The sequence below is a fragment of the Portunus trituberculatus genome, chromosome 15 (assembly GCF_017591435.1).
Source record: "Portunus trituberculatus isolate SZX2019 chromosome 15, ASM1759143v1, whole genome shotgun sequence".
In the NCBI taxonomy this organism is placed as follows: domain Eukaryota; kingdom Metazoa; phylum Arthropoda; class Malacostraca; order Decapoda; family Portunidae; genus Portunus; species Portunus trituberculatus.
The window spans coordinates 172,905-189,590 of record NC_059269.1 but is presented as its reverse complement, the minus strand read 5'-3'; the positions used below and the strand labels follow the sequence as shown (position 1 = coordinate 189,590).

Sequence of the window (16,686 nt, the reverse complement as noted above, 5' to 3'; positions counted from 1 at the left end):
ATGCTGCAATGCCATTTTTTCACCACCTCTTCAGCAAATTTTTGCCTCTATCCCCAAACACCTCCAAAAAATAGTAAAGAGATAGGAAACACTAAATGCATTGATGATGCAATCAATTTAGTTATCACTGTTATTCATAATCATTTTTTTTATTTAGGAAAATGTCAAAACTTTCTCTCAATACTATTTCTACCTACAGTGAGGTATTCAGCATATGATGAATTTTCTTATGACCAATGTGCAATACAAATACAGCCAAAGAAATTCTTTTCTCTATATCACTCAAGATGATTTACTAAGCATTCAACCATGTCATCTCTCACTCAACCACTGTCAACTCTACAAGCCACTTGTAGCTTGTTACTTGGGAGAGTAAGTACATAATTTATATTTGCTATCTGGTACATTTTTTCTTTATTATTATGCAACCTGTGACATTTTTACTCATTCTACATCTACTTCCAAGCATTATAATGCCTATAAACAGCAAACTCTATTGTTTTTCATGCCTTCCTTTCTCCTAGGTGCTTAAAAAGATTTAATAATTGTTTTTACTTTTGCGAATAGATGCATACTAGAGCAAAAAAGGTTTTCTAATGATAAATGCTATGCTATGTAGTTCAGACAGGTAAATGGAATGTGGTGAATATGAGAGCAAGATCATTTTATCTGACATTCACCACTCATGTTAGCATACTGATAACTGGTAAAAAATCACAATCATGCTAATATTTCCTCATCAGATAAATCCAGCCCTTCTCCGCAACAAGTCTGGGGAACCCATGGGGAATCAGGGTTTTATGTGGAGGAAGGAGGAGGGGGCTAGTGAGCATGCAGAAAGTGAGGTTTTATGGGAGGGAAGCTAACTTCAGCCAAATTTTTACTTTCATGAAAAATGGAGCTTCGACCCCTGCAGTCCCTCCCTTAAAGGACACAAACTTAACCTCACATAACCTGACCTAACATCTAACATTACTGGTGGGGATCCTCCTCTTAATAACAATAGCCTAACCTAGCATCACCTAGCATATCCTTAACTAGCATTACCTAATTCAACCTAACCTAGCATTATTCAATCTAACATAGCCTTACCTAACCAGGGGACAAAGCTCCCCCGTCAATCCACTCTTCATAAGGACACTAACTTAACTAGTCTCCCCTTAATAAGGACAGTATCCTACCCTAGCCATACCTAACATAACCTACCTAAGGAAGCAAAACTCCCTGGGCACCTCCTTATGGGCACTAACCTAACCTAAGCTAACATTACATAACCTTACCTAACCTAACCAATATTCATTGCAGCAGTCACATGCCATTTCTCATGGAGCGGCATCTAAAATTGTCCCATACTAAGAAATAAGATGCATCAGTATTCACTAGGAAAGGAAATGGTGTCAAACTTCAACGTTCTAAAGATAAAAGTTGCCATTTTCCGACATAGCAACAAACACTGATCACAATCTTCCAAAGTTTCCATGATGGTGGCTGATGGGGCATCATGATATCATGCCCTCATATTGTCCTTCACATATCTCACAAATAAAGTGTGCATCATAATAAAAATGCTTATCATTTAATACTTTCAATATAAAAAACAATATGAGATTATGCATGGACAAAATCATTATTTATTTATTCTTTTTTTTTTATGTATATTTCAGCCACATACAAATTATCTCCTGAAGTGCATGGGAAGTGTTCCACAGCTCAGTCTGTGAAAGGAGCCACACTGCACAAAATCTGTGAACTTAAGCTTTGGGAGGCACCTCTCATTTCCATGTAGATTTAAGAATAAATTATAAGAGGCTGCTGTCTAAAACTTTCTCAGATGTGCAGTAGAGTAAACGTAATATATTATCTGTCAATGTTCAATGGCAAAGTAAGGAGTTATTGCACATATTATTTTAAAGATGGAAATGGAGTTAAACAGTTAGCTACCCAGCCATTAGTGAAAATTTTAACATACATGGTGTTTGGTGTTTAGCTGACAGTATATAATTTACACCAAAATGTCTCTCTCAAAACATGTTGGAAAAGAGAAGAAAAATGTTATCAGTGTTAAATATCGATTGTCCTGGGTGCACATATCTTCACACATCTCTTTTGGTACTTCACAAAGAAAAGTGACATCTATGAAGCCTTACTCTTGGTAATAAGCTGAATCTCTGCATCATAACCAACTCACTATTAGAGTTGATAAGGTCATAATTCTTATAATGCCCTGAGAGGTTGAAGACACCCTTTCTTAATAAGCTTGCTGGATTACAATTAAATGAATAAAATAACATCATGGAGTTATGCAGGATAAAACAGCTTTAATTTATGAAAGTGAGAGAAGGCATGGTTGGTATAAGACAAATAAACTACTAGAATAGTTCAACTAAGAAACATAAACATAACCAAAAACCACGGTGGGTTGCTCATCCATAACAAGCCCTGTGTCCAACATTGTGTAGCCTAACCTGCACATTAGTAAGTGAGCTGTTGTAATATGGTGCAAGTGCTTGGGAGAAAAACAAAGTGTCATAGACAAAACGAACAATTTACAGTGCAACAATCAAGAAAAAGCATCCTGGGATAACAAAATGGTTAGTAGACTATGGATTTGTCTGGTGTTCATAGTCATCATTTGTCCCTCCTCAGCCCACACTGAACATGTCTACACTTGCACAAATCCCACCATGGCTGGCCATTTTTGCATATACACCATACTACTATTATTCATGAGCCTGTCAACTAATGAAATACAGTTCCACTCCTTCAAAATACTACAATACAATCATGTTAAGTCGTAATTGTAATAATAATGTATTAAATTTATTTACATATTATGAATTGAAAGTTACACATTGTACAAAGGCTAACCCGATTCTTACAAACTAGTGTAGCCTAATGGTAATCAAATATGTTCACATAGCATTGCTATGTGTGTGTGTGTGTGTGTGTGTGTGTGTATTATATATATATATATATATATATATATATATATATATATATATATATATATATATATATATACACACACACACACACATTGATCTGCAAGGTATACGAGTTAGAGGCATGAATGAGCTATGAGCACCGTGTCGTGTAATGCTTGGCCTACACAGGTTTCCTCACTCTTGCGAGTAAGGACACGCCCGTGACAACCAGCCATTGGGCAACAGCATGTATGTGAGACATGGCATGCTTGCCTAAATATCAAGAAATAAATACGAGCGCCAGGACAAAATATAAATGATGACATCCATACAATACTCCTTATAGGATTGTAGCTTGTACACTTACCACTAATATTTTCTTCTACTGCCCAGAGTACATGTAAGCTTCAGCTTCCACTTCGTACTAAATGTTAGGGGGTCAGCATTATCACAAAACTAAAAAAAAAAAAAAAAAGAAACAAAACCTTCCCACAGCTTGGTGTCCACCTTCTCAGCTGTTCAGGGAAGGGAGTCCAGGCCGCGGCTTTCCGAAGCCTGCCTCCGCCGCCCTCACTGGCCGCTGCGCCACCGCCACAGTGCCTGTGCCACTCTCGCCTCTTATCGCTCGTGCCGTTGTTGTTGTTGTTCTTTTCTTCTTGTTTGTTTGTTTGTTTTTTGTTTGTTTAGGAATAATGCTGATGTCATATCGTGAAGTCAATATTCTGCATGCGTCCTTTGATTATTTTGATCGATGGGGTGAATGAAGCAGGTAGGTTGAAGAGAAATTCGATTAGCTCACCTACCGCATCTTGTAAGCTAACGCATTTTATACAGCTGGTCAGACCATGAGCATTGTCTGTTAACATACTGTATTTTTACGAGGAATGAAAACATAGGCTAATAATCATAAAATCTTTATCCATTATTTATGTATAGCAGGTTTTTTTTTCCATCATTAAATTATTGGAACTAAAGGAAATAATAATATTTACCGTACGGCACATAGACGTATGCCAGTACACCTTTTATACGTAACCTATGTATAAGATTATGAAGTCTGAATTACGAAAAGAAACGTATAATGCACTACGTAAAGTCGATTAGTATTTGCTATAAATCTCGGTGAGGTTACTAAAAATAGATGAAATCATCTATAAGTGACCTAGGTAGAAATATATATATATATATATATATATATATATATATATATATATATATATATATATATATATATATATATATATATATATATGGCTGTAGACAGAGATTAGAATTACCGTGTGTGTGTGTGTGTGTGTTTCACTGTTTGATCTGCTGCAGTCTCTGACGAGACAGCAAGACGTTACCCTGCGGAACGAGCTCAGAACTCATTATTTCCGATCTTCGGATAGGCCTGAGATCAGGCACACACCACACACCGGGACAACAAGGTCACAACTAGTTGTATGTTACAGGATTCGAGCGGGGTTCATAGTGAACTGCGCTGTCTTTAATCAAATATTATCCAACTTTTCCTTAAATTTCTGCACACTTTCTGGCTCTGCTGTTACATCTTCACTCAAGCATTCATATCTGCAGTTCTTTAAACATTGGCTTTCCATGATCTTAAAGTGTCATCTTGTTCATCTATGCCCATTTTCAGTCAGTGATAGATATGTACCAGCAGGTTTTGTCTATCTATCTTTTTCATAGGGTACACTATCTTGTACACATATAGTAGTTCGATCTCCCCTTCCCCGCCTATCCTTCAAAGTTGGTATTTCCATTCCCTTTAATCTTTCTTCATAGAATTAAGTTCCTTTATTTCTAGCTGGCAGTGCCTTCATAGCTGTTCTTTGGATCCTGATTGATTGGCTGACTGATGCTTACATTCACTGTTACATCAACAAGGAAATGCAACAAAGGAGGAGCATGAACGTATTTAATTGCCACCCACCTTTGGGCATAAACTTAAGGGTAGTGGACCGTACTTATAAAACACGACAGCTATGAAAAATTCCTAGGTACTACTTAAAAAGTAACCTAGGCAAATCTTAGTCAGTTCTAGGTATGATTTTCACCTAGGCCAAGATCGCTGCTACTTTGGAGAAAGATGCTATACTTAGCATAGTCACGACAGAAAAAATGCAAAACTTACTCGAAATAAAGGAATAAAGTTTTTCTTTATAGTAAATTACTATGTTAAAAGTATTTTTATGTTGTTAATTTAATATTTTAAAAACCATGAATGCATATTAATGGATGTGCTGATGTCGACAGAATAGTGTAAACAAACCCTTCCCGCCAGCAGATTCAAGTCAGTCATTGCAGGAGTCAACGTTGTCCAAGCAATAAATTCAGCTTTTCCTTTCAGCAACAGAACTGCCTCATGTGTGAAAAGCACTACCGCAGTGTCAAAACCAGGCAGAGGCCAGAAATAAGCGCTCTGAGAAAGGATTATCTTGCAACAGGTGAGGTATTTTTGAGGCTTTTGTATTGTTTGTAATGGAGAGGGAAGCAATTTTATCATGTCAGAAATTTAATAAAGATTAGGTACATAATCATACACTACTTGTTTCAGCAGTAAGCCAGTGCCTACTACAATTAAATGCTGTGTAAGAAATTCATCCCAAAAAATGGAATTGTTAAAATTTGTCAAATTCAGTAGGTTTAGGGATGGATATTCATCCCCTAAAATTCCTTTAATGTATGAATTACTTTCACATAACTTAACTTAACCTTAGCTCCTTTTGTGCTCACATAAACACTGCCATTTGGCATTTACCACTTATATATATTATATATATATATATATATATATATATATATATATATATATATATATATATATATATATATATATATATATATATATATATATATATATATATTAGTAAGTTATTTATTTGATTTATTTGTCTATCTTTCAGGAGATGGGAGACCAACAACTCCAATATATATTCCTGTACAGGATAAACTGCTGGATGTTATTGGAAACAATAACACTACAATTTCAGGCATTGACACTGTCTGTGATTGGGAAGAACATGCAGTTATCATCCGTGTTCCTGTAGGGTAAGTATCTTTTGATTTTTTTATTTTCTTTTCTCTTTTTTTTTGCCAGGAATATTAGTTTACTATACATTCAGATTTCTTATATCTTTCATTATTCATGTATAAACAAGTTTTCTTACCCTTCTGCCTAGTAGTAATCAACATGTATATCATGATGGTGGTAGATTTACATTTCTTGTTATTTTTTTGAGTTGAGTTGAGTTATAGGTCGGTAGAGATGCCTTTTTATCACCTCTCCCTGACGTATTTTTCTGGCTGTCAGGGTCTTTTCTTCTTTCACTTATTGGTTTCTGTTATCGTCTTCTATTTCTTTGATCTTCTTTTGTCTTACATTCCAAAATTTTTGCAGAGTTGTTTTTGTTTGTTGTATGTCTGTATTATTAAAAAGCAGATCCCCTATTATTTTTTCAGTATTTTCCTGGTACGGCTGCTGTAATGTTTTATTTTTCTGTCTTTCTGTGACATAGGCAGGGCACCAGAGAAGGAAGTGAGCTAAATTTTCGTTGTCACCACTACACAGCCAACAGTCTGTGCTTTCATTTGAAAATCTTTTCCTATCATTTAATTTTAGGGTGTTTGTTCTACATTTAGATAGAATATCTGATGCTATGTCATTAGTGTATACCTCATCTTGCCCTCCAATCTCCTTCCTGTGTTCTTTGTACAGAGTTACACTAGTTTTATCATTTAATGATTCTCGCCATGCCTGTGTGTCCCTAGTTTTCATTATGCTTGATATACTTTCCTTTGTTTCATTTTGTATGCTTCCTTTCAGTAGTCTTAATTCTCTCAGATCTTTTAGCTCCTGTGCCACTCTTTTTATCCATCTCCCTTGCCTACTCTCCACCAACTCCTCTGCTACCCTTCTCACCAAGTCTTTTCCTTCCACCAGTAGATATCTTAGATATTTTAGCTGCCCTTCCCTCACTCTTGAACTCACACTAGATGCTCCAACTTCCCCCCTCAGGGTTGCTATAGGTGTATAGCTTGGTGCTCCTAAAATTTGCCGGAAAACCCCATTTTCTATCCTCTGCAGCTTACTAATTTCCATTTCATTAAAGTCTATAATGCTACTTCCATATAAAATGGAGGAAGTGCCACACTCTTCCAAAAGTTTTTCCAATGAGTAGTTTTGAGCAACTCGCTATTACGCTCCTCGTCATATTGGCCAGCTTTCTCGCCTTTGTTAACATTTCCTCCTTCTGCACTTTGAAGCAATTAATGCTGTCATTTATAGTGATTCCTAAATATCTAAATCTATCTTTTACTTCTATATTTTCAATATTTTCTGGTCTTACCTTCATGTTAAATATTATTATTCTACTTTTCTCTTTGTTTATTTCTAACCCAAATTCTTTTCCTATCCTCCATTTTCTTTATTACGTGTTTGGTATCCTCCACACTGCTGGTTAACAACATTCCATCGTCAGCGAAGAAAAGCGATGTTATATTAAACTCCTCGTCCCTGTAGCCTTTGTTTAAATCTTCTATTTGTTGCATTATTTTAAAAGTAATCAGTTTGAAAAGAGTGGTAGACACTGTGCATCCCTGCCTTATTCCGCTTGTCATGTCTGTTTCCAGCTTTTCTTCCTCTCTTAGGTCAATTTTGGTCTTATCATTGTTATATACATTGGCTATTAAATTAATACATTTTGAGTTTATTTTAGTTTCCATCAGGACTTCTATTAATTTCTCCCTCTTTATTCTATCATATGCTTTGGCAAAATCAATTGATGTTACAATCAATGTCTATTTCATCTTGAAAGATTTTTGTATGCAGTATTTTAGAACAAAAATTTTATTTTCAATTCTACTACGTTCTGTGAAACCTCCTTGCGTTTCTTTCCCTAACCTGTTCTTTGTTATATGATCTTCTAAGCTATCTCTTATGATTGACATCATTAGTTTATACCCAACGTTAGTTAATGCAATAGGTCTCAAATCCTTGGCTTTTGGGCATCTTGTTTTGGGATCATCACTGTCCTTGATTCTTTCCAGCTTGCTGGTACATGGCCTGACTCTAATGTACTTTTCATTCCCTTTGCTAATATTTCCTTTAATACTGTGCTATTTCCTATCTCCTTGTACATTTCTCCTTTAATATTATCTGTCCCCACAGCTCGTTTGCTCTTCATTTTTCCTAGACACCTCGCCACTCTTTCCTCTGTGATAATGTTCTGTTGTAATTGCACCTCTCCTCCTGTCACCCTTCTTGCCATGTCGATGTGTTCCCATACCTCCACTGCACAAGTCTGTATATATTGCATTTCTGTCCCTTGTTCATCAACTGCGTTCAGCCTAACTGATCGTTTCTCTTCTATGTCTTTGATCATTTTCTCATACTCCCCTGTATACTCCTCTCTCTTCCTCACATTCCAGATTTCTTCAATATTGTTTTCATATTTTCTATATATGTTGCTCCAGAATTTCTTTACCTCCTCCCCCACCTTCTCCTGCTCCAGTTCTACCCCATCTTCTCCATAAATTTTTAGGGGATTTTTCTCCTTGATCTTTTCCCCTTTTAGCTTCTTAATGTACTCCCACATCTTCTTTCCTCCATCCTTGCTTTCCTTAATTTCTTTGACTGTTTCTCTTCTTGTTTACAGATCTCCTTTTTTATTAGCACATGTACCCTTTCTTTTTGCTTTAGGTATAACTCCTTCCACCTTTCCTTCTCTTCTTCATTTGTTGCATTTCTCCTCATCCTATTTAATCTCCTCCTTTCTTTTATTTCTTTCCTAATTACATCATTTATCCATACAGGCTCTGTGTTCTTGCTATTCTTTTCTCCTCTTCTCCTATATTTTCCTTTTAGCACCTTCTCTGCTGTTTCTTTTATTAGTGACTCCAATTTTTCAATGTTCTCCACTTCCTTATTTAGCGCCTGGCTTTCCATGCACATCCAAAATCTTTCTAAGGAATTTTTGTCTGTTTTATAATACTCCTTCACAACCCACTCTTTTCTCTCAAATTTTCTCTTCTCCTCTTTTATTATTAGCTCCACTTCAATTAGATTGTGGTCTGACATGTCAAAAATTTCCTTCTCCTCATCTATATGCATGCTCTTGAATTTCCTATAGACTTGATTTGTTGCCAATACATAATCAATAACACTCCTTTGTTCATTTCTGCTCCATGTGAACTCTCCTGTGCATTTGCAATCATCATTTAACATTATCAAGCTATATTTTTCCATCAATTCCAAAATTATTTCTCCATTTCTATTCACCTTCTGCTCCCCTTTGAAGCCCACATGTCCATTAAAATCACCCATGACTAAGAGCGGGTGAGAGTTTCCATTTATTATCCTTTCCATTTCTAGCTTAATATTATTATTTCTCGCTGGATCGTTAACACTCAGGTAAACCACTACTAGTCTCATCTCCCATCCTCTCATTTTCCCTTTTGTGTGCAATATATCCGGACATTTTGTTGGTATCTTCTCTAGCTCTACTCCTGTATCCTTCCTATATAGCACCATTAGTCCTCCTCCCTTTCTATCTTGCTCCTCTCTCATATTATCTACTATCACACAGTTATCACTGAAGTTTATATCTCTTAGCTTCTTCTGGGTCTCTGTTAAGCAAACTATACTATCATCACTCACTAACTCTTCTACTTCTTTTGCTTTAGTTTGTGTTAGCCCTTGTATATTTATTACCTTAATTTTTACACTCTTTTCGCTTATTTCTTTGTCCCGTACACCTGTATTTCAGTCCCCACCAGTGCCTTCTCCTACTCTCACAATTTTTCCCTCTGTATTTTCCACTGGCCTCCTTGTCTTCTTTTCTCTTGCAACTTTTCCTTTAGCATTGCATCTTGTTCTCTCTCTTTCTTAGTTTTGTCAGGGGCAATCCTGATTTTACTTATGTCTTCCTCATGACAGTCTCTCAGCTGTCTGCCCCTCTTCACCACCTCCCATTTATCGTATACATCACGCAGACATACTATTAGGGGCCTCTCACTCCCTCTCACTTTCATTCCCATTCTGTACACCTTCTCCACCTGTGCTCCTTCCACCCCTAACTTCTCATGAAATACATGCTCACAGACTTCTCTGTCCTCCTTTTCTCTCTCCTTTGCCTCACTCTTCTCACTTTCCTTCAGGTTAAATACTATTATATTCTTTTTCAGTTTTTTCTTCTAGCTCTTCAATAATCTTTCCCGTCACTGCTTTCACCATTTCCTCTTCTCTTCTTTTCATCCTTTCCTCCATCAACCGTAGAGTTTCATTCATCTTTTTCCACTTATCTATCTCTTGCCTCAGGTCTCCCTGATCTTCTACCTCTCCTTTCTCACTCCATTTCTTTTCAATGACTTCTACCCTTTTGTTCATCTCAGTTTGGTGCTGCTTTAAATCTTTCATCTCCTTTTTTAGCTGTTCATTTTCTTCCATTACTTTTTCTGCCTGTCTCAGTGTTTTTTTTACTGCAGGTGTGCAATCAGCACAAAACCACAGCATGTTCTTATGTTTCTTGAGCATTTCATATAACTCGGCATCCACCTTTTCACATTTAATATGGTACCATACCTCACAATCGTCGCACTGCATGCCGTCCTCATTGCACCTAACCTTCCTGTTGCATCGGCCACATGCTTCCTTTTCTGCACTCTTCATATCTTCGCAACTCCCGCACAAACCTTCTCTGTTCAAAACTCCCTGATACTCGCAACCCTTACACACACATCTCCGCCTTCCTTGCCCATAAAGAGCCTCTGCCTCTGCCATATTAATGATAAATTCTGACCCGACAGCCACAGCCTGATGTTGTGTGTGCTAAAACCACAGCAAGCCTCAAGAGGATGTTATTTTTTTACACATTTTATTTTAATATTTGCTCAGATGATTTCACTTAAATGCAAAATAGGTACAAAAATAACTGTATATACATGCATTAGGTAAGAAACTAATCTTTGAAGTGCACATTTGCAAACTTTATATCAAGAGACATACAGCTAGTTCCTGTGTTTTGATTTACTTAATCCTTGTATGGTTGTATCACAGTCAATCCTTATTAAGTACAGGGGTTAAATAACATGGTCCTGCATGTACAAAAAAAAAGAAAAATACTCTCAAGTGCCTAAAATACCATATCTCCTCCTCTATCCTGCAGTGAGGACAATGAGCTCCTGGTGGGACAGACTGATCCACCGACTAGAGAACATCCCCTTGATCAACCCTCCCCTACATCCTCTAGATCATTGTAGGAGCTTGCAAAAATTACATTTGTGGAGTTTCAGAACTTATCTGAAAAAGAAAAAGCAGATATATTGCAGTATGTTGACATGCAATATAAACTTACTGAAATATTAAAAAAGTAATTCTCTTACATCTTGTAAGATCTAGTCAATTGTGTAGAGTGGATGGTAGGGAAACCCAAGCTGATGCAGAGGTGTATAGCTCAAACGTCAATCTCTACATCAGCTTGGTTTTCCCTACCTTCCCTCTCTGAAATATCTTTTCAGTAATATTAGACTATGTACGTTTATTTTATGTGGAAAGGCTGTGAAGCAAATGTGTGGAGTGTGTGGTAAGGAAACACAAGCTGATGCAGAGGAATATATTCTTTGATGTTTTGGCTATACAACCTCTGCATCAGCTTGTGTTTCCCTACCACTCATTCTCTCACATGTCTTTTAGTAATATCAGACTAATTTATTTTGTATTGAAAGGCTGTGATTTATACCAAAGTACAACATACTGGGATGTGTCACCTTAGTTTTGATTTACTACCTATCTTGAAAGAAATACACTATGTAAATAGCTGCTTCTCATAAGCTTTGTGTGTGTGTGTATGTGTTTTTTTTTCCAATATATGATGAACATGAATAGATAAAAAGATTAATATCAAACTGTGGGTGTATACTGGAACTGAAAAAAAAAAAAAAAAGCAATAGCAATTGTGATATTACATAATTTTGTCAATGATGCAGGTATTACTATATTTACTAGTGTTTTAGAAGAAGTCTGAATTGTTCTTGGTGTTGTTGCAAGTCTATAAATTTAAAACAGCGCTACAAAACTGAAGCATGTAGAAGCCAATTGCTCCCCGAACACAAGTCCAACTCCTGGTAAATCGGGCAGTGGAACAATGTCATTGTCCATATTGTCCATGTCAGGTTCTTCTGTATGTTTCTATCTTTACAGATATTGTCCAGTAATGCTCAGACACAGACAATTTGGGACACTTTGGAAGGGGAAGGTCACTCTTATTTCGCCATGTAGAACATGGAAGCGTCACTTCAGCTGACCTATTCCTTTATCAACAACATTTCTTGTCTTGATGTGAGCTCTGAAATTAATGGTATGGTATTTAACAGAAGTAAAGATAAAGATAAAAAATATAGCTTTTCTGAATGTTTATGCTTAAACTTTAATTGCATTCAAATCTAACATTTTCAATCTTCCAGTAGCTAATAGTTGTAACAGTAATCCTAACTGAACCAATCTATGTGAAGTGATTTTGAACTGATCAGATCTGTAACAAAATTAAGTGTTTGTAATATAAGACGCTACCTGATAAGTATTAAAGAATTGATGTTTGCAAAGAAAAATGTAGTTTGTGAGTTTGGGAAGGTGTTTAAAACAACGGAATTAAGGTAAATATCTAGAATTTCAAACTTTAATAAGCTTTAAGATACTTATTATAGTTGACTTGGTATCCAGCTCGTGGCTGTTGATATGGAGTTAGCAACCATGTTTTGCAGGGATACCCACCATCACCAAGCAATAGGCAGCTGCATGGTACTTGGTGTTTTTCAAACATGGTCTTTAGGCCGCTTTCATTGAGAATCCCAGCATCATGTACTGATCCAGGCCACTTTGCCAAGCAGCTTATAATTTTGTGTTTGGCATTGAAAACTAACTCCACAATTTATGCTGTGACAGCTTTTCTTGTTGATGTATTCATCAGGAAACTCTCTTGGTGCAGTTATCTTTATGTGGGTGCCATCAATCACACCCACAACACCAGGAAAATTTGCAATTGCCATAAATTCAGCCTTGTTTCTCCTTAGCTCTTCAGGGTCAGTGGGGGAATCTCAAATGTCTCTGCATTGTGTGTGGTCTGTAGAAGGCATTGAGTCTCAGTTCTCTGGCTTCCCTGTGGAACACCAAGAGGCACTCAATCAGCAAGAATCACAAAGGATGGAGTTGATTTGTCACAGTGTTTCTCTGCTAGATAACACCTGTGTGCCTATCATGCATGTCAACAGCTCCTGGCAAAGATGGCACCACCTATGAGAGGTAAAGCTAGACAACTCTATCTTAGATTTATTTAACATGTCTCACACCGCAGGCAAGCTTTCCCACTCCTGGAAAACAGATATCATCATCCCAATCACCAAAGGTGATAGCACCTTTTGCCCTATTTCTTTCACCAGGTGTCTGTGTAAGATGATGGAACGAATAATATTGAACAGGCTTATATATAAGATGGGCCATGTACTCTCTGACAATGTACATGGCTTCCTAAAAGGTAACTCTACGAGTACAAGTCATTGTTTTGTTGAGTGCCATATAAATAAGGATGTTACCTGCAGAGCTTTCGTTGATCTCAAGGGTGTCTTCGACAGGGCCAACAAAGATGTTATTATGGAGGAACTCAGTCTCAAAGGTGTCAAAGGATGGATCAGGGAGTATTTGTACAATAAAATAGCACAGGTTTGGTTTTGAGGTGCAGTCTCCTTTAAGGAAGTGTTTGAGTTTGGAACACCACAGGGTGGAGTCCTTAGTCCAATGCTTTTCAGTCTTTTAAAGGACAGAATTGCGCATTGTTTCTTCCCGCAGGATACCCAGATCCTCATCTCTGTTGATGACATACTCCTCCAATGCCCCACACCCAGGATTCTCCAGTTAGCTTTGCCCAAATGGGACTTGTGATTAATGAATGTAAAACAAAGTTTCAAGCTAAAGGGAAGGTCTCTCGACCGCCTACTGAAAATAATGTTCTCATCCTTAGAGTTCATATACACAAGTACCTGGGTGTACAGCAGAGCTTCAGGAAGTCTCTACAAGCAGTCCATTACATTTGAGAACTCTGTCTGCCACGGCTAGCTCTACTTCAGCTGTTAGGAAACAGGAGCCTGGGGGCTGGCATTCCAGTCCTAAGAATATTATATATGTACAGTATATATATATATATATATATATATATATATATATATATATATATATATATATATATATATATATATATATATATATATATATATATACAGTCCCTCGTTGACTACGCATCCCTTGTTTTAATACAGTTTAGTGCCATCCAGTTCGGTCCCCTGGAGCCTGTTCAGAATGATGCCATGAGGATAATCTTGGGATGCCCCAGGACTGCACGGATTGAGGTCCTCTGAGTTGAACTGCACCTGTCGCTTATTATGCATAAGATACAGGAAATTACTTGTTGTACTATTGGTCGGATGTTATGCATGGGCTCTGACTATCTAAAGGGATCACAGACACCCATGTGTCATGATTCTCAGACTCCTACAACACCATACCTCAGGAAGAACTTGGGAGTACTGACAAGTGTAGGTGTAACCAAGGTTTATATTAACGTTGTTATGTCACCGCTCCAACCCGTGGAACCGTCACCGTGTCAAGTGTTGATATTCACTCTCTGCATGAGCCCAAGAGGGACTGGCTCCCTCATGTGCTGCAAGATATGTTCATGACCAAGTTGTCCAAGTAACCCCACGTTTAGGCTATTCATATTTATCATAATGGGTCAGTCAATGGCAGCAGATCTGGATGTGAGCTGTTTATTTGTGACTACATCTCTGCTAATCAATACACTGACACTGAGGTTATATCTTTGTCCAGGGGATGGGTGGCAAGGTCTATCCTCCTTCACTGTTGTATTTCATTATTAATGCAACAATAAATGTATCAATCAATCAATCATATTTTAAGAAAAAAGTTTTAAATGAAAAAAAGTTTTATTGAAATAATTTTACAATGTTTTTGTTTTAAAACCATAAAATTGATGGAAGTATACCAATATAGAAATATAGAGAAACAAAGAGAGAATAGCAAAAACATGTTTTAGTTTTTTTTTTTTTTAAAGCTTTTAATGATGCTGTAGGTAGAAATACAGTCATAAAGAGTATATACACAAAATTTGTAATTCAAACAATATTCGTTATTTTGAGGTTATTTCAGTTAGAAAAAAAAAACAATCTTAAAGAAAATTGTTTATTGAGACACTTTACAATCTTATATGGCAAAACAACAAAAATTATGAAAATAAGCCAATATAGGGAAACAGAATGAAATTAGCAAAGACTTGCTATTTTATTGTTTTCCAGTATATTTATACACCAAAACACATATATACTAAATTGCTATGCTGCAAAACTATAAAATTGATGAAAATTAGCTAATATAAAGAAACAAAATTAAAGTAACAAGTATGTTGTTTTAGTGTTTTCCAGCTTTTTATGCATCTAAAGGCAGAAAAGCAGAATATATATATATATATATATATATATATATATATATATATATATATATATATATATATATATATATATATATATATAAAATTTATTTTTACTTCATTTTACTAAAAAAAGATAATAAATAAAAAAAAAACGTTCTTAATTCAATACTGTGTTTATTGATATTTTACTTTATCATGTTGCAAAACGATAAAACTGCAGAAAACATGCCAAAATAGAGAAAGAAAATTATATTTGCCAAAACGAGTTACTCTAGTGTTTTTCAGCGTTTTTTTTTTTTTTTGCACCAAAACGCATAAAAGGCAGGGAAAATGAGCGTATACAAAATACTTCATACTGTGTTTGATTTTGAGGCTAATTTACTTGAAAGACGCACTTAATTGAAAACTATGTTTATTGAGAAATTTTACATTGTTGTATTCCAAACGATAAAATTGACGGAAATAAGCCAATACAGAAAAACAAATTGAGATTTGCAAACAAGTGTTATTTTAGTGTTTTCCACCTATTTATGTACAAAAATATAGGAATGCAGGCAAAACAATATATACACTTTATTTGTAAAACTACGTGATAGTTGTGTTTTGAAATTATTTTATGAAAAAGCAGTCTTAATCTAAAATTGTATTTATTGAAATCATTTTACATTGTTTTGCTATAAAACGATAAGATTTATGAAAATAAGGCAATAGAGAAACACGAAATTAATATATAAAAAAGTTTGAATTATATTTTCAGCTTTTTACTGCAGGAAAAGGCAGAAGTGAAGGGAAAACGTGCAAATACAAAATATTGATAAAATCAAATAATATGTTTGATTTTCTGGTTATTTAACTTAAGAAAAAAAAAAAACACTTTTGGGAACCTACGCTTAATTAGATATTTTACATTGTTGTGTTCCAAAACGATAAATTTGATGAAAATATATCAATATAGAGAAAGGAAATTGATATAACAAAAACGTGTTATGATAGTGTTTACTCAGCTTTTTATGTACCAAACGCAGAAGTTCAGGTAAAACGTGTATATACAAGATATTTGTAAAATTAAATAGCATGTGTGATTTTGATATTATTTTACTTAAGATATGCTCATATTGTAAAACTGTTTATATGTACGTTTTACATTGCTATGGTGCAAAACAATAAGATCAATGAAAATAAGCCAATATGTTCTCTATGATGGGAAGGTTTTCTATAATTTCAAGGAGGTTGAGTAATTAATTTCATTTCAATTAGGCTAGTTT

General features: G+C 35.7%; 2 protein-coding genes and 1 long non-coding RNA gene across 3 annotated transcripts in view; 1 reads left to right on the top strand and 2 right to left on the bottom strand.

Moving 5' to 3' along the window:
• LOC123503940 (RAC-beta serine/threonine-protein kinase-like) overlaps positions 1-3,573 on the bottom strand; it is a 147,220-nt gene extending 143,647 nt beyond the window's left edge. Inside the window, exon 1 of the mRNA XM_045254065.1 lies at positions 3,292-3,573. The gene's annotated coding sequence lies outside the window, so the exon portion shown is untranslated. The remainder of the gene's footprint in view (positions 1-3,291) is intronic.
• A 748-nt stretch (positions 3,574-4,321) lies between these two features.
• Positions 4,322-11,690, top strand: LOC123504000. The gene is made up of 4 exons (XM_045254200.1): positions 4,322-4,367; positions 5,278-5,374; positions 5,834-5,978; positions 11,093-11,690. The coding sequence occupies exons 2-4, from the start codon at positions 5,293-5,295 to the stop codon at positions 11,184-11,186; spliced, it is 321 nt and encodes a 106-aa protein (XP_045110135.1). The 5' UTR covers positions 4,322-4,367; positions 5,278-5,292; the 3' UTR covers positions 11,187-11,690.
• A 4,126-nt stretch (positions 11,691-15,816) lies between these two features.
• Positions 15,817-16,686, bottom strand: part of LOC123503999 — a 12,622-nt gene continuing 11,752 nt past the window's right edge. The window contains exon 2 of the long non-coding RNA XR_006674674.1: positions 15,817-16,686. This exon is cut by the window's right edge and continues 852 nt beyond it. This is a non-coding gene — a long non-coding RNA (uncharacterized LOC123503999).

What these genes read in the sequence shown, in the direction of transcription:
- LOC123504000 (XM_045254200.1), top strand. Translation starts at nt 5,293, where the DNA reads ATGTGTGAAAAGCACTACCGCAGTGTCAAAACCAGGCAGAGGCCAGAA. An exon ending in AAAGGATTATCTTGCAACAG is followed by an intron (nt 5,375 to 5,833) that starts GTGAGGTATTTT and finishes TCTATCTTTCAG; the next exon opens with GAGATGGGAGACCAACAACT. An exon ending in ATCATCCGTGTTCCTGTAGG is followed by an intron (nt 5,979 to 11,092) that starts GTAAGTATCTTT and finishes TCTATCCTGCAG; the next exon opens with TGAGGACAATGAGCTCCTGG.